Genomic DNA, 18,954 nt, shown 5'->3' with positions numbered 1-18,954 from the left:
GGGTTTTTCGCAAACTAAGGCTTATGGGAATAAAATATTAATAAAGTCACATTCTTTAGTTAATTTTAGGTAGAGTTTACTTTAATAGAATTTTAATTTAAGGCTTAGTTAGAAAGATACATGATGACAAAAATTGGGAATATGCAAAAAATAATGATCTCCCTCGACATTTTCGCTGAGGAAAAATCGTTTTTAAATTGGCCAGAGAATCTGCCTTTAAAATATCAAGCGTTAGTTTCGGGACACTCTGTATATACATATAATAGATTCCTAAGTTTTTCGATGTAAAAATAATAAAAGTCACCTTATGTGTAAAAAATATCTTTTAAAATTAAAAGCTAATATGCGAGAATGGGAGGTGGCAATATTGTCTCTTGATTGTACAAACATTTGATGGCATAGTTACGTCCAGAATTAGTACTAAGTTTGTTTGGCTTGTAGAATGTGTACTTTTTGTACAAGTTTATAGCATCGTAGAATATAAGTGAAATGATTATGTTAAACAGCATCGTCTTAAAGATACGTTTATCAAATTAAAACAATGGGTAAAAAATGGAAATGATCGAGGATACGGCGATGTTACAAAATTTTGTCAAGCTTTTCAGGAAGCAAGTAATACCCGAGTAGTATCAGACTGCTGAATAGTATCAGGGATGTCACCCTACGAACAACGCTCCATCAACAAAAATATTTTTGCTGATGGTGTCTGACGTCTTTTAGATACAGCCGTCCAGATATAGAGAATGGATGAAAGGTTGTGAGCACGGGAGAGGATTATATTGGAGGGACATAATGTTGCGTTGTCTGTGTCGATAAATCCCATGGTCATACGCATAAACTCTGGTTGCTGATTATTTCGTGTTCAACCCTCGTATATTTTTACATACAAGATCTCTTAGATTTTATTTTAATATTGTAAACGAAAGAGAAAGAAAGAGAGAGAGAGAGAGAGAGAGAGAGAGAGAGAGGGGAGAGGACAGGGATATTAAATTCCAAATAGCTTAAATCTATTGCGAAATTTTCGTCGTAAGGATGCGGGGAAACTTATACACGGACTTATCTGTTGGGATGAAAACTGTGGAAAGAAAAAAACGAAGTATGTGACCGTCCTGAGCAATAGCATTTCGCGTGTTATCTTGAACGTATAACCGAAGAAACTTGCTTCGAGGGTTAATATGTCGACGATGCGCGACATCGTCGTCGGGGATTTAGGATCGGCAAGGGTGAGGAATATTTATTCTGTGATATTGCGTAAGAATTGACGCGTGCACGAGGATGGCGCGAGGAACATAAAGACGTACAGCTCGTTCACGATTGGCCACGGTGTGTCGGCGAGGTGTGCGGTCCCGGACTAGTCCGGAGAGCCAGCCTGGTTTCAGTCAGCGGCGCAGAACCGTCGCGTACGCGTCGCTGATGCCGGGTACCACCGTCGACCGTTACTACTTGCCGCCGACCGCGAGAAATGCGCCAGCCTCGAATGCGCGCGATGTGAAATATCCGAACTTTTATAATAAATAATACAAACGTTAATAATGAATTAAATGACAATTTTAATCTATCGATCTGTCGATTTTAATCAAATTAAAATAAACGTGGCGTTCCTCGAGCATTATTATATTTCAACATCGATTAATAGCAATTGATTTATTCGCGAAACAAAGTTTTAATCTGCACAAGAAATAAATGCAACTTATGTGATGCAAAAATAGAAACACTTTTTATTTATTAATTGTGTGTTATCTCTCTCTTTCTCTTGTTCTTTCTTTCTCTCTTTCTTTCTCTCGTATATAAATTAACAAAAATAAATTTTCAAATGTATAATATAATTGTAGGATGTATAATTTTAAAGTTAGGCTCTCTCGTTGAGAATATTTGCAATGTAGAGTTCAAAGATCTTTATAGCGATCAGGACAGAAAATGTATCGTCGGTGAGAATATTATATTAAACTTTGATAGCTTTTCACCATGTATATTTAATTATGTGAAACTTGATTATTAAATGAAAATTTTAATCTATTATCAACAAAACTTAAGTGAAAAGTATAGTTTCTAATAACCGGACGTAAAATTAATATTATAAAAACACAATTACAAGACGATGAAATCGATTTTTATAAAAATCTCATTTTAAATTTTCCATATTTAATCTTGTATTAAACTTTTACACGTTTTATTATCGTGTATTTGATTGGAATTATGTAAACTGAAATATCATTTTACATAACGTAATAAAAAATTTTCGAGAAATATTACGCAGCGATACAAGAAGAGTAATTATATATATTGACATTTATGTGTACGATTTGAAAATTTTAGTTTCGTTTATTTTAGTTTCGTTTATGCGGTGAAACGTAAAATAAATTATAGGACGGCGCGATTCTGCAATCATATTTGGATTATCGTATAAAATTCCAAAGTATGATATCATTCCGTTTTATTGAATAAAACGGATGGGAAGATATGGAAAATTATATTCGCGTGTGGAAAGAAAACTCAACATCATTGCTTTGCATTTGATCAAGTGAAATTTGACTCAACAAACATGTCTGAGGAGAGCAACACAATTAAGCTTCTATAACTTTTCATTGTTTAAGACAATGACGATATTTGTTAAGCAAAATGGACAATAACGGAGAAATTCTTCTTTTAAAGTATAATTATAATTTGTGATCGCCTTCAAAGATAAATTAAAAGGACTTCTCGCGAACTTTTAAATGCGTCTTTCTTGCACTGAAACAACATTATTACATAAAAATATCACATACTTAACTACTTATAGATTTCTTATTTAAGTTTATTTTCTTAAATTAATTTTAATATAACGAAAATATTTCTGGAAGATTAACTTGTGATGTAAATCTGGTATATAAAATCGTTATCGTACTGTTATCTTTGCAGTGAATGATTTCAAGCTGTTTTAAGTGATCCGAATCACTCACAAATGTGACTATCATGTTCGAATAGAGAAGTGAACACGATTTTCTGCGAAATGAACAATTTTAACGATTGTGCCGATATAGACCGACGTTCGAAAAATCGGTGAGTGAAAGATTCCCAAGTTACACAACTAGTCGCATACATTTATATTTTATTTTTTATAAATATTTTATTCATGCGAATTTAATCTTTTAAATTAAGTTTTTTCTTAAATTACACTGTGTCAAAATATTGTGAATTAAAATTACTATAAATTACTATTATTTGACTATAACATAGAATGATATCGATACTTATTAAATTGAAAATTATAACTAAAAAATATTAGAAATTGTAATAGTTTTGTATGTAAAAAATTTTTTTGTGTCATTATACGTTTAACTAATTCGCGTTTAACATTTTCATAAAACATGTTGAAGTACAATAAGTTTAATTATCTATTACATGTATCATACATTTATTTCTTTATCTCATTATTAGATATCAATGTATATACATATGTTGTAACGCATATTATTGATAGTTATTCATTTTAAATATCGCGCAGGGCATATATGCAGAAATGTATAATCGACATATAATGATCTTTCTGCGGCACCATATACATTAATCGGCATTACTAGGTAATTAGCTTTATCATTTCAATGAATATGGTTGGAACCATAAAACGCATAAGCATACCGCAAAAATGTATTGATCAATTGAAATATTTAATGTTGTGATTACAATAAATAATGACTCATATATTGAGTGTATCATTAGCGAACCGTTCATATTTTACGCGTGTTACGCTTTTATATATTAATTTGCATGCGGCAGCCTTTATCATGCAAACTAAATTCGCAACAAAAAGAGAAGCTCAACTGAGATATATCATACAAATGATTAATGTACTGAATGATATTATTTTCGTTCTTCTCTGATGAACATCGCTATCCAAAGTTACTCAGAGTTGCTTCTGAAAGCCAGAGAGATCAGAGATTGACAAAGATATCAAGGACTGATTGATGCTTCGGGATCGCTGAAAATGCGATTTACTATTCGCGAGCTTATCAGCCGCCATACTTGTGATCTCTTTGTGACTTTGACATTTAATATAATTTATAGTCGCTTATCAGATTGTCTATCAAAAGAAGTATATTAATATCGTAAAACACACTGTCAACTATATGAAAAAATTCATTATTAATCTATCCACTGACAATTTAGGTGTTGATTGGTATCGAAGGTGGGGATTAATATCGAAAGTGTATCGTAATCAATGTAATTGTTATGAATAATTGTATTAATTGACTATGAGACAAAACATTGATGTTAACCGTTGTTCAATGATTAGCAGATATTCTTGTTGATATTCGATCATTAATTAAGCATTATTATTCGCTGAATTCTAATTGAAAGAGATGGCAGCATTTGCTGAATTTACTATTAGAATCACATTTGAATTGCTACATTATATAATACGTGATGTTATAATATTGAAATAATTATAATATATTAGAAATTATTAGAAACAATTATGTATGTGTGCCAAGAAATTAGCCTTGCGGCCATTGCACGTGATAGACAGAAATAATAATGGCAGCAACTCTCTGTATTTCATTGCTAATTTCGAGATAACGTGCTTGTACAAATATCTAAAATTAATTGACTTTTAATTAATCAATTGATTGATTACTTATAATGAAGAAAAATAAATTGTTATAACTTTTGCGAAGAATATGAAAAAATGAATAAATTCTTGTTGTGTCAAATATATATATAGCTCACGGTTATAAAATATCAAGGGGAAAGTTTGGTATGTTCAAGACAAGCTCGAGAAGTCAGGCAGATTTACGTTCCGGCCCTTCGTCTTTTATGAAGATTAATGGAATATGATATCTTATAAAATATGTACCGTTATACATCCATTTTAAATGTCGGACACATTCTCTGCTCAATGAATCATTGATTATTCGCGGCTTCCGATCAATTCATATATTGCATGCGCCTGATGAAATGTCAATCAGAATGCTAAATTATATACTAGCCTTATAACATAAAATAATTCACGCTATAGTTCACGGCTGTAGTTCAAATTTGTCGGCTCATGATTAATACTATAATAGAAATACGCAAAATTATTAGTATTGTGTGCGATTGCATTTAAATCGTAACTACAAGTTTTGGATTTATTCGGTTTAGCGGCCAATTATTATACAATGACGTATCACTGTATAATAATTGGCATTAAATCGAATATTATGTGATTATGAATCATTTTCATCGTCGTGTAATATTTGATTAGATTTCTATAAATTTTACTGTATTTGCAGAAATATATAAGTGCAATTTATACACATACATGTATATATCAAGAACGATAAGAATGATATACACATATATATTGTATAAATGTATATCAAGAACAAGTAACACTGATAGTTACACATTCGTATTCTCATTCTTATCCTTCGTATTATACATGTAAAAATCAAGTGACAAGCAACGAAAAAACAAGATTATACGATATACGAATTTTATGCATATCTTTCCTTTTATCAACACTTGCTCCATCATGGTTTCTTCATGATTTCGTGATTCGTACGGTACACAGCATATGTATCGTTTCTTTTGCGGCGCAACCTGACCTGACCCAATCCACTTGAAAAGGCGGCGGAGCGAAGCACGCATATATAAATGACAGGAAGTATCTTTGAACATTTATTGCAACGTTGCATTAATAAAATGACTTACTACATTGTTTACGTCGTTCGTGTCTACCCGATTCCCATCCGGTGGTCTGGGGCGAGATGAGATGTGTCCCTAGAGTGATGCGTTTCCTCGTGTACACCAACGTTGTATATCAACTATTCTCCTCGCTTTGCTTGTCCACGTCACTTCCGAGTAAGTTCATTAAAATTTTGCGGATATTTCCATATCTCATTCGGAACATATGTGAAAACTTGACTTGGAAAATACGAGGATATTTCCCAAAATAATGGAATCATTTGAATTTCAAGAAAACACACGTAACTAATGCTCTCATTTGTTAAAAGAGCGTTTAGCTTTTTGCGCGAAATGTTTTCCAACAGATTTTATGATAAATTGATGTCAACTCTTCCTTAGCAGAAAAACGAAAGACTGCAATTTTTCTCAGTTTTTCCTCCAGTGTGTCTGAAAGTGACTGAAAAGACAGTCTACGTGCATATTCTCGATTGTCAAATTATAAATTTAATTGAAAACGCTCTTGCGTATAATTTTCAATTCACTCTCTGCCATTTTTACCATTTCCAACATCAGTCTTATATACCTGGAACATACAACCTACATTTAACAATAAGTTGAAATGTACCCGTCACGTATATATACGTTATCTCGGGGCTCCGGTATTTCGATGGTTCAGAAATTCATTTCACGCCGCTTTTGCGTGGATTTGTTGAAGTATATAAATGGGAATGAGAGGCGTCGTATGGTCTCCCCCAACCGTTGGCGCGCGGCAACAATTGTGGAAACTGTCTGAGGCACCAAGCGCGTTAGCACTTTAACGTGCCAGCTCGCGAACAACGGTCCTTCAGCCCTCCGGGGACTTCGGTTAACCCCAGTTAAGCATCCGAGGCGAAAATTTATCAATCCCCGCGAATATTCTTCGTACGCCGTTATACTCCAATTAGAGATTCGCCTCTGCCACATGGCGGTAGTCTAATGCTAAAATCGATTGTGTAAAATTTTACTTGCTGATAATTCTCTAAGAATCGGTTGCGTGCGAGGAGTTTTCGCTCTGATTGATTTCTCCGAATAATCTGAATTATCTGAATAATCAGTAAATAAATAACGCGCGCAAAACACGCAGTTATTAATTGTTGTGTAAATAGCTAACGGTTCTCCGTCGAATAATCATTGATTTTTTCGTACAATATTTTATTTCTCTGTAATATTGACACGTAGAAAACGGTAAATATATCACAATTTAATTAAATGTTATAATTGATTGCGAAAACATATGCTTATTGATTTTTGTATTAAACTAACCTATTGTTTATCAGCGTCGCTCGAAATAAATGCCACAGAAGTAATTATTATAGAATATATAATATATATAGAATATAGAATATAGAATATAGAATATATAATATAGAATATAGAATATAGAATATATAATATTATAGAATATATAATATAACTATGTGAAATTATATGATAAATTATTAAACAGCTCACTACACAGGCATTGTAAATAGACATTGCTGAAAACACTCGTACAAATCTCGCGAATTTCGCCGTAGAAATTTTGTCACGCAACGACATATTTGTTACTGCATCTCGCGAGCCTATCGTGCTGATATCATCCCGCATATGCATAATAATCTCATTAGACTTTCAGAAAATTAGGTCAAGTATCGCGCGCCTGCTTTTATCTTATGGCAGTATATATATATATATATGTATATATATTTCGATTTCGATTTTCTTTTCTTGCGAGTGAATCGAAAGTTAGCTGAATGTGTTCGTTGTATTTTCCGCGATTATTTTCATATTGCGATCGCACGAAATGTGACTGATACTCTAAAGAGTCACGACGATAACCGAAATGATAAATCAGATATCCGCGGCACGTTGCGCGGTTACATATTGCAATTTGTAAGTGAAACTGCGATAAATCCAGAATCAAAATCGAATTGGACTCTACGTGAACGGAATCTTAATCAGCCTGGGTTTATTTTTCTAATTTTCTAGGATATCGTTAGAATCCTCAATAAGATTATATCTTAAAGTGTAAAATATATAGAAGAAATAATCGTGTATTTACGTCAACGGATGCTCTTGTATAAATTTAGCTTTCAAAAGCAGATAATACATTCAAAAAGATATTTGTTTGCAACATCTGTGTGTAACGTCTTTTGAAATATTTGCCCTATATGTAGAAAATATATTGAATATTGAATATTCCTTTGAAACACTGCGAAAAAAAAAGGTTGAAAAGAATAATATAGTAGTATACACCACAGACCAGTCAATATTACACATAATTCAAGTTAAAATTGCAAAAGTTTTTCTTAGCAAACTCCATAAACGTATTTCTTTTATTCTTAAATAATTTTATACAGTTGGTGTATTCAGAAGACTAAATGTTGTAAGACACTTACGCTATGCATTCCGTGTCCACAAATTTTAAGGCTCTGTATAAGAGACCACAAACTACATATATATATAGCGATAGTCAGAGATTAGATTAATCTTATGTAGAGTAATAATTATTTTTCAATTGTATTTTAAAAATAATTTCTTAAATTATGCTTAACATAAAATTCAAAATCTGATAGTAAGTGTTATTTGTTAAAAATAAATGGTAATTAAAATCCACTTGCATCTCAGTTACCTTATTCAGGTATTTTTATACCTGCATATTTATTTTGTTGAAACTCATTTTTTTGTACAAAGAGAAAAGGAAGAAAGTGATTTAAATGGCGTTGATTGCGCTGCGTAATTATATACTAAATCAAAGAAATACTCTAGAGATTCAACTGTGCAAGCATAAATATATAAAGTACTACAAAAATGATTAGGAAATTCATGAGAAATTATACTACAGAAAATACTACAAAATATACGCCCTTTATGGCGTATATCTAGAAGCGAAGCAAATAAAACGCGGATATGTAACATAAGTTTAAGAGTTAAACGAGAATATCATAGAGGTTTTGCTTGATTCTAGTGTTTTTTTCATTAATAGAAGAATATGAGAGAATCAGTATTTGCACTTTGCGCGTACAAATCTTGTTTAAGCCGCTTTATTTCGCTGGCAAAAAGATAATTTTGAATGCTCTTGAATGCTATTGGGATTTTCATCGCAATATTATTAACAATATTATTAACAATATTATTTACAATATTATTTAACAATTATTATTTTCTAGTAGAAAGAAGATATTTATCATTGAAACGTATTTTTTTTATTTCTTTGACTCAATAGTAAAATAACAGGATAATACTATAATTATAATTATTATATTTTACAGTTAAAAACTTATAAGATATAGATTTTTATAATAAAGATAATGTGAATTAGATATATAAATTATACACTATATTTTACATATAACTAAATTCAATTTCTAAATAATATTTTCTTAAATTTGAATTATAGTATCTTTTAAATTAAATATTCGTTGATTAAAAAGAAAAAATTTGGATAAATTATAAGTTGTAGTATATGCATATTCTTCTTTACAATAATTCATTTTTATTTTAACATTCCTAAAAATTTGTAATGCATATCAACATTGTAATCATGTATATTATTTGTAATACATATCAAATTCTTCAATATACAGACTTTCACAGTTATCAAACTAGATACACGTGACAAATTCCTATAATCAGTATAGGAAAGAATATGTGTCGCGATCGTAACAGTTTCCTCTTGCTTCGACGAATGTGCTTCATCGATTGGCACTATCCGTAATATGGCGGAAAATTGAACGAGTGAGAGAAAGAATTACCTACTACAATAAGCACACACAGCATATTTCTTACGTTCTATAAAGAAAGGAACGAGAAAAGAAAATAAAACGTGAGAAAAAATAGCGATACAAGAAGCTGAAAGACTAGATAACGCAAAACTTTTTATTGCAAAAACGATGCAGCATGAGTTTTAAAATGTAAAAAACTGTAAAGAAAATGTAGTATGTAAGAGGAAAAACTAACAAAGAAAAATTCGTAATTGCCTAAGGACACTATTTTTGCACAATCCACTGAAAAACTATTATATTTATAATACATTTCATTCTTTTGAAAACGAAATTAGAAATTGTTACAAAGCCACGAGAATAAAATTTGGTAATATTAACAAAAATTGAGTAAATATCGTATGTATACCTATCTGTTTTATTGATAATATGAGCACAATAAGAATAGTAGGAATTAAAATAGCAAAAGCAGAAAATTAGAAACCATAATAAATACGTAACTGTCAGTTGATAAAAATGCAAATGATTAAAACGGTGACTGATTAAAGAGACATGTACATACATACATTTACATATTGCTTTTTGCAGATTTGTAAATATATTATCAACATCATACAGAGGAGATTAATAAATTGATATGTCATAAAACGAACATTAATTATAAAAATATTTTTCTCTTGTCTTACGTATTATTTTTTGTAATTTTTAAAAGTGGTTTTAATTTTTCTTTTACCGTGTGTTATAAATATTAATTCATCTCTGTTAATGTATTGAAATTTTTTTTTCAGAAAATGTTTGCATTGTGGGATTTAAAAATGAATGGAAATAAATTATATGATATAAAAGTTTTAATAATAATCTGCATTATATAACAACATTTAAGCTAAATATGTGTAAAATAAAAATGGAAATGCATGCGTATATGTTTTAGCTGTTAAGGATTTTACATTATTCAGAATTATTGTTTTAATTCATGTATTTTTTTTACAGATACTCACTGAGGAAGTCATCACAAGTGTCAGAAGACCGATTAAAATTAAACCATGTGGCAAGCGAGAATCGCAAGAGAGAGTTATTATATATTTATTACATAATATACTCCTAAATTTTTTTTAACTTTAATATATCTAAATTATCAGTGCTATATATATTCTTTTTTCAAACTTTATTAATTAATATACAACAACACAGTTTAACATTAATGCTCAACACTGTCGCAATAATTATTAACTAAAGTTGCAGCAATTCGTAGTGACAAATTTCTGGCAAAACCGTGATGAAAGCTGTAGAATTGTAGAAGATATGTTTGAAATCGTGAAAAAAAATTGTTGACTTTATCGTGACACGGTTATCAACTCAAGCGACATTAGGAAATTAACGAGTAATGAACGAAACCTATATTCATCAGTGCAGTTACAAGACAAAGGTTTAATAAAGCGACATTTCAAAATGATGTGTAACATCCGGTGTAGGATACTTTCGCCGATATGAACGCTCGATGCGACGAGGGGTGAAACGAGCAAGGATCGACGAGCACACACGAGCACAAGAAAATGTCTATTCAAGAGCGCGACTTGTCCGATAACCTGGTTTCCACTGAATATTTCGGTGTTTTAGTAGCCGATGACGGCTCGCCGTTCATTACCGACCTTCCCCGGTTCTCCACCGTCACTTCCGAAATTGCCAACGTCACCTCGCCAGTCATTTTGCAATCGTCGAGTCAAGACAGCCTTCTGGAGAATCTCATTATACCGTTGTACGTTACAATCTTCTTCCTTTCCATCGTCGGAAATTCTTTGGTGCTCATCACCCTGGCGAGGAACAAACGGATGCGGACAGTGACAAATGTCTACCTACTAAACTTGGTAAGTCCTTGTACTCTGCTTGACTTTTGTTAAATGAAGAATACGGATGTATTCTTTCATAAATACTAGATAGCGTCTCTCAGGGAGAGAATAAAGAGAAATTTTAATAATAAAATTTTTAATTTTCAACTTTAATATTTATTACATCAATGCATATTAATTTTCAAAATGCTTTATATGTTTACTTGATATGTAAATAAGAATCCAATTAATTTTATCTTATAAAATTTATAGCAAAATCTTAAACAATACTCTAACGCAGATAGTGCAGTGATGCACATAATCACTTTTCTTTCCTGAAAAGAAATATGGACACGACTGTTTATTCATGAATATGCAACTCTATCGTCATTAAAATTCATGCGATGACATTCTCCGTTATTGACGTCGAAAACATTTAAAAAATTGTTCAACATATACAGTTCACCAATCAGCGATTGATTTAGCTTCTGTATTTTGCAAATTGAATGTAGCGGCAATGCGCTGACCGATTGGTTATTTATGTTCAGGAATATTGTTACAGCAACTATTCGATAATACTGAATTGTTTTGTAATCGACTTTAATTCGATCGAATTGAATCGAATCGAGCTAAATAGATTTTCTGGCACGCTCTCTCTTTCAAAATGAAATTTTTGCGAAAATTACTTTAAGCCGAGTGTATCATTCATGATAACAATGTTAGTCAATTTCTTATTAGCACAGTAATATTAGATTTTGTATGAACATGAATGCCATTCTCTTTAATTCGAATAATTTTATTATGATTCGTCTACACATCTGTGTTAACTATTTCGAATGCTGCATTATAAATGTTGCTGCTTTAATTTTTAATTCATAAATACTGTAATATATGTGTGTGTGCGTATACATACATACATATGTTATTGTGGCGGAAAAAATAAAACAAAAGAATAAAATGCCAGAAACATACGTGTATATAAATTTGCATTCCTGATTGCGTCAAAAGTAATTACATTTTTCCAGATAGTAATTTCGCATTCGACAATAATTCACGCGGATAATACATTATTTAAAAATAAGCAATGAGCAAAGTTTTTCATCCATAGATTCAACTGAACAATTTTTCAAATCAGATATGAGATAAAATATATGTTGCGTGCTCCATGTAATATTTCTTGGAATTTTTACGATGTCTCGTGCAGGTTTCTGCGCGAAAAATATCCGGTATGTTTTGCGCATAGGTTAATAAATAAAGGCGGAGGATGATAAAAGCGCCAACGAGATTCAAGAGTGTGCAATGTCCTACACGCATCTATTTGCTATTTTTGCATATTTCGTACGTGCGGTGCTCCAGGAAAAAAACTGCCAACAGCATCTATTTTCGGCTGCACCGGCTGCTGGCGATTCGTCACGCGTGCATAGTCATCATTTTGCCAGAACGAAGAAAAATGTCGGTCACGTTCTTGGCTGCCGGAAACCTAAAACCTTTTCCTACTATGTATTCAATGAGAGTAAGCCTCGTAAAATTGCTTATTGTTAAAATAGGCTCTTCACGAAAATCTTTAATATAGATGTCGAACGGTAGTCAATTTATCTCTTCATTTCATTATTTAAAATTGCTATTTGAAAAAATTACACGCAAATTCAGAGCTTAATTATTGACATTATAAATATCAATTATTTGTTAATATATAAATTTTATTTATCAATATCTTATTTTTTAAATGTGTGACGATGTATATTTAATGCAACAAATAATTCTGTTTAAAAAATTTTTGTTCTTAAAAACCTTTTTTAAAAAGAGAAATGTGTATAAAATAATAAGGATTTTCAATAAAAAATCACAAAAGATTTAAAACAATGAAATATATATTGACAAATATTATTACATTGATCTTGTAAATAAATTATTTCATAATTTTGATATACATATTTTATTTTCCTGTCGACGTGCACCGAGAAGCATTCAATATGCTTATTTGTTTGATAACATTTGCTTGCTCGTAGACGGCATACAAAAATATGATTAAAAAATTTTTTTTAGAGGTATTTTTTATCTTTTTAAAAATAAATTACATTCATAAAGAAATTCGAATTCGAATTCGCGAGGAAATATATAAATATTTTAATATTTATATTGAACGAAAAAACATATTCTAGCTGCGCCAGCGCCCCAGTGAATTGCGAGAACAGTTCACCTGCATAAAAAAGCGCACGCAAATAATACAAATATTTACAACGAAAAAGTGGAAATATCGAAGCTAATAAAACTAAGTTATTTCTTCTCCTATTTTTCCGTTGCTCATCTTCATATTAAAACGTATTCTATGTCTATTTACATTGACGAATAAATTTTCTAATGCTTCTTTGGTTTATGAGCATATGAATAAACTTATAAAATTATATTGATTTGTGCAGGAAGAAAATTATTTCAATAAAATATGTAATGTATATATACATTATTGCTTATTAAATATTCATTAAGATTGATTAAATTTCTATCAAAATTTACATTAAGGTAGTAAATGTAACTATTTATTTTATTTACAGATACACATAATATATATAATATTTTTAATGTTTTTTTATTGTTTTTAATGTTTTATTTTTAATGTTTTTTTCTTTTATATTTTTACTTTAGGAAATAAAAGAGAAGATAAATATTTCAAACATTTAAATAGATAATATACAAATTCAAAATACTAATAATTACTATTAAAAATATTAGTAATTACTATTATATCAATATTGTATCATATTATATATTGACTAAAAAACCACGCAAATAACAATCATAGCTAATAGATATAAAGAATTTACTATGTATATTAAATGTTTTGAGATTGATAGGATTCGCTTTTCGCTTCACAGCTTTCATCAAGATGGCAGCTTCATAAATGCAAGAGTTGTGCGCGTGTTTCTTTTTACATAAATATTATTTAGATACAAAGTATTTTACCACGAAAGCAGGGAAAGTTAGCAATAACTGTCATGTCATCAATAAATCGCCTCGCCATGTGACGCCTTTTGAATAAGAAAAGAATTCTTTTAAGAGAGACGAGACTCTTCTTTATAAAGTAAAAAGAATCTTTAGAAAACGAAGAGAGATACTTATAGCTGGTGAATTGTTTTGATATATAAAGTACTAAAAATTTACATGTAAAACTTTTGGGATCGTGTCACAAAATTTAAGTCTTCATAAAAAAAGAATCCTAATAAACGATTGAGAATAAAAAAGAAACGATCTCTCGTGAATTAATTTCCATAGAGATGTTTTACCAGATATTATAATGTATTCTTATTTTTAATTTAATCATAAAAATATTTAATGTAAAAAATTAAGAAAATATGTGGTAAAAAAAACCTGTTACAACTTTTGTCGAAAGAAACTGATATTAAATTGATAGAAGAATTTGTGAATAATGTTTGAACGTAATTTTTCAGCATTTTTTTCTTGTGTATCGCCACAGTATATGTAGGTTGTTATTGGTTGTATGGATCAATAAAGTTTTTACTACACGATTAAAAGAAACGTAACCGTCTTCTTGATTCAAATTGGCTCGTTTTGCGTGAAATAATTTTGTATGCGCTGCAATACATAGTCTGGAAAGTTTATTCCTCGTATAGTGAAACATGATGGTTGCAAATTATGTAGTGCTATTAGCAAATGGTGTCCTTGTCACCGAGATTAAAAAAGTTTTCATAACACAGAAGTGAAACACGATATTGTTTGCATTTTATTTCCTAAACAAACTTTAGAATTATCAAAATTTTTCTTAAGCTATTACATTATAATAATCTGTTATGATATATCAAAGATTATAGCTATAATCATCTCTTGTGTATGAGTGGAATAGAAATTACTCGTTGAATTAATTTTTGTTTCATTTTTGCTTAAAGGTATTTTTTAAATTATTCTATTTAATAATCTGTATTTGTCTAATAATCAGTAATCTCTCAAAATTAAATTATTCTATTGGATAATCTGTATTTGTCTAATAATCAGTAATCTCTCTCAAAATTAAATTATTCTATTTGATAATCTGTATTTGTCTAATAATCAATAGTCACACAATATGTATATCTAATAATAATGTATATCTAATAATCAATCAAATAAATAAAACTTTTAATATTTATATTATTAATTCTAGCACAATACAATTGCTATTGTGACTCATCAAAACTACTGTTATCTCATCAAAAAATAAATTTTAAATTATTGAGAGCAATATTATATTTATATGTAATATTCTATAAAATCATGTTTGTAGATAAATTCTAGCTTAAATTAACATAATCATCAAAAATTATAAAATAAAAAATACCGATGTTATCATATACGTTAAATGATATTAAAGAATATAAATATAATAATATCGTAATCACAATTTATGACAACTAATGATTAATATAATTATTTTTTTATTAGATATATATTAGTCGTTCATATATATAGCACTATTCTCTTGACGCAGAAAATTTTATAACAAAATCCTTTCATCTGCTTAATATTCTCCAAATATTTCCACTCCGTCCCGCATTTCCGCAATCTTCCTTGAACAGATTCATCATACTGATAAGCTCCTTAGCAAACTCTTGGATTGGGCGCTGGGAAGCGCTTTGCGGAAGCGGAAGTGTAGACAATCAACAAATATAATCTACTGCGCTCTTGTGAACAGCGTAGATTACCGCATCGATACCAAGTAATATCTTTGGGAAAATGAATGAATTTAATACAGTATTCCCCAAAATAGAAAACATTCTATGTATATTTGCTTGATATGATTTATTATGTATCAATGAATCAGCGATTACTATCTGTTATACAAAATATTTCAACATAGCTGCAACGTATGAAAAATAATATACACGGTAAATCCATTTTCTCGGATTCGGTTGTATTTTTGATATGATATTTTTTTATATTGTATATAAAAAGATCGATATCAAAAATACTGAATTTAAGCATTTCTATAGGCATTGCAAAGCATTTCTATAAGCATTGCAATATTGATTCTGTAATAGAAATGCTTTTTACATATATTATTCCCGTAAAAATATTCTCTGTATATTATTCTCTTTTTGTGCGTTTGCGTTTTATAGACCGAAAGAGTAATATGTAAACAATTTTAGTACATGGCTATTTTCACGTGGTTAAAACGCCAAAAAGCTCGCGCTTTCTAGATTTATGGATCATTATCTATTCTGAATTCGTAATATGCCCTTTGTCCTCCATCATATGTATTATCGAAACGCAGACTCCCGAATTTCGAGAGTACATGTCAAATCACCATAAATAAAATATAGTGACTGAGTCGCCGTGCGGTTTTATTTACGCGTGTACGTGTGCTTGACATTTACTGGAAAAAAATGGTAATTTCTGTATATGTAATATATATAACAAATTTATCAAAGCTGATATCATAATTCTACATGGATTTGTGAAACTTTTAAAGGTGATAAGGGTAAAATCTCTCGCGATCCAAATATATCTCTAACATTATATATTTTTAATAATAATTTCTTCATATCTTTTATTTTTTCAAATTGGGATATTTGTATGCATTTATATAATTTTTATTTTTTTACCTTTTTTTTAATTTTACTTTTTTCATCTTATTTTGTTATAGTAATTCGATGAAAAAATATTGCGTAAATTGGTTTACAGCAGCAGAGAGTGAAATAAGTTTTCCTTCCATGCGATACGGATGGTAAAATGTCAAAGTTGAGATTGCTTAAATGCTACGCTAGCGTTTCCTATCAATCAAAAATGATCGATGCTATAACTGATGCTTCTATAACTCAGCACCATTTATATTCGGCTTTTCTATTTGTGCAATGTATCTGCAACCGCAAAGTCAATATACAACAATCATTTTTACAACGCGATTTTTATAGCTGTGATTTGTTGACTAAGTGACTATTCATATATCATATGTTCCTATTCTTATCAAGTTGTGCTTCGCAGCTGTTTTATAATTTATTGTATTTTTGTCGTATTACATATGTTATATATGCTCTATTTTTAAATATTTAATTACCATCCTAAGCTATATTATATGTGCGTGATATTTTAGATAAGATAGAAATTGGATTGGGCTTTAGAGGATTCAAAATGTCACGTTTAATAAAAGTTGATAAGATGTGATAGCTCACCTATCTTCGAAAGTTGGCGAAGGCCGATCTCTCTCTTCCTCGACTATGTAATCTATGATATTTTACGTTAAACTTAAATCAGAATCTCTAGTACGTGATCCAATTTATTTCGCTTCTCTAACATAACATTGGTTTTACCGTTATCAATAAAAAAAAGTTCAAGTCTGTCTCTGACAGAAGGTCGGTAATTGAAAGGGACAACTATTTCATGTACACAGATCAGTTAACAAGTAACTGTCAGAGATGACAAGTGTATATAGTGTTTTCGCTGCATTGTGTTTATCGAAACGAACGCAACGAATGAATGAAAATTGGAAGATAACTAACGCTACATAAATAAAAAAATTTCTGACACATTTTTGTACAATGATACTAGAAAGTTACATATTTCTCGTAACATTGAATTTTTATCTACATCTCTCTGGTGATTTTTACCAAAATGTAAGACTTTATCTTTTGAAGAAGTTTGTGATTATGTTCTTAAGAAATTGATCCTTGAACAGCGATCCTTGAAAGTAGTTAAGCACTTAAAACATTCTTTATAGCCGCAACGTGGCTCTCGTCAATGTAGAATAATCCTAAATGTTCCATGCATTCTATGCATGGAACTTACTAACAAATTTTAGATGTTGAACAAATTTACAACAAATTTTAAATGTAGAACTTATAACACGTGTTAACCTCTGCTCTAATAATTGCCGACTGAAACTGCTTTTCTATGTTGTAGAAATCGGAATTACATATTGAATCACGTGCGTGCTTGTTAGCTGTTTGCTATAAGTTTTAGTTAAATTATTGATATTTTCTCTGATGTTGGTGAATTTAAAGGATTTATTATCACTTTAAAGCCTATTTAACGATATTTAATTAACTCTTAAGTTTTACGTATTTAAAAATATTTAATAAATGTTTCATTTAAGTTAGCCATTTGTTAGTAAAATAAGAAACTTGTTAATAAAATAAGTAATATTAGCTTTTATTATGATGATTTTTGTCACAACGGGAATTAAATAGAGGAGCACTTTAATGAGGAACTTTCACTCATAACAAAATACATGTAAAAATTTTTTACGAGAGAGAAAAATGTATTCACAGACAAATATGTATTCTAATTGCGAAATGCTATATTCACATGCTCAATGTTTTTGTATTTTATTCTAATTAGCTTAGTATAGCTAATTAGAAGAACACTTTGTTTGATCAAAAATGCCGAAGTAAAAAGAATAAAATTTTATTTCCTCCCTTCAAATATATAATTCAAACTAAAGTTATTTATTTTGCGATAAATTTAGGGAAAAATAAAAGCTTAAACATTTGTTCTTACGCTGAACAAAAATTTATTAATAATTTAGGTAAATTAAAATTTTTAATTTATTGTTTTTGCATTTATTGTTTATTCTTACTGTATATTTTATTATCAAGCGTATCGAGATTTTTAACATCATCAATCTTTGTTTATTTGATAAAAATTCACGTTTATTAAAATATATAAATAGAAAATAATAGAATATAATAGAATGTAATAAATAATAGAATAAAATAAATAACAGAATTGTAAATATAAATGTAAATTTTCTAAAT

General features: G+C 29.8%; 1 protein-coding gene and 1 long non-coding RNA gene across 6 annotated transcripts in view; one reads left to right on the top strand and one right to left on the bottom strand.

The window, feature by feature from the left end:
- Positions 1–1,394: 1,394 nt before the first annotated feature.
- LOC145960481 (cholecystokinin receptor type A) overlaps positions 1,395–18,954 on the top strand; it is a 37,334-nt gene continuing 19,774 nt past the window's right edge. Inside the window, exons 1-4 of one of the 5 annotated variants that reach the window (XM_083079987.1) lie at positions 1,395–2,270; positions 2,899–3,039; positions 10,377–10,457; positions 10,623–11,251. In XM_083079987.1, the coding sequence (XP_082936113.1) occupies positions 10,940–11,251 (312 nt within the window). In that variant the 5' untranslated portion in view covers positions 1,395–2,270; positions 2,899–3,039; positions 10,377–10,457; positions 10,623–10,939. Of the gene's footprint in view, positions 2,271–2,362; positions 2,417–2,898; positions 3,040–10,376; positions 11,252–18,954 lie in introns of those variants that run through there. The other 4 variants (XM_083079988.1, XM_083079984.1, XM_083079983.1 and 1 more) reach the window with 4 other exon arrangements.
- Positions 5,397–7,308, bottom strand: LOC145960765 (uncharacterized). The gene is made up of 4 exons (XR_014435458.1): positions 7,138–7,308; positions 6,289–6,624; positions 5,674–6,229; positions 5,397–5,630 (listed from the first exon to the last, which is right to left on the bottom strand). It is a non-coding gene; the product is annotated as an uncharacterized LOC145960765 (long non-coding RNA).

Source organism: Camponotus vicinus, unplaced genomic scaffold (genome assembly GCF_025532165.1).
Source record: "Camponotus vicinus isolate PSW18456_S1 unplaced genomic scaffold, iyCamVici1.0 SCAF_10, whole genome shotgun sequence".
NCBI lineage: Eukaryota > Metazoa > Arthropoda > Insecta > Hymenoptera > Formicidae > Camponotus > Camponotus vicinus.
The sequence above is the reverse complement of the archived record's forward strand: the minus strand, read 5'-3'. Positions and strand labels throughout refer to the sequence as shown.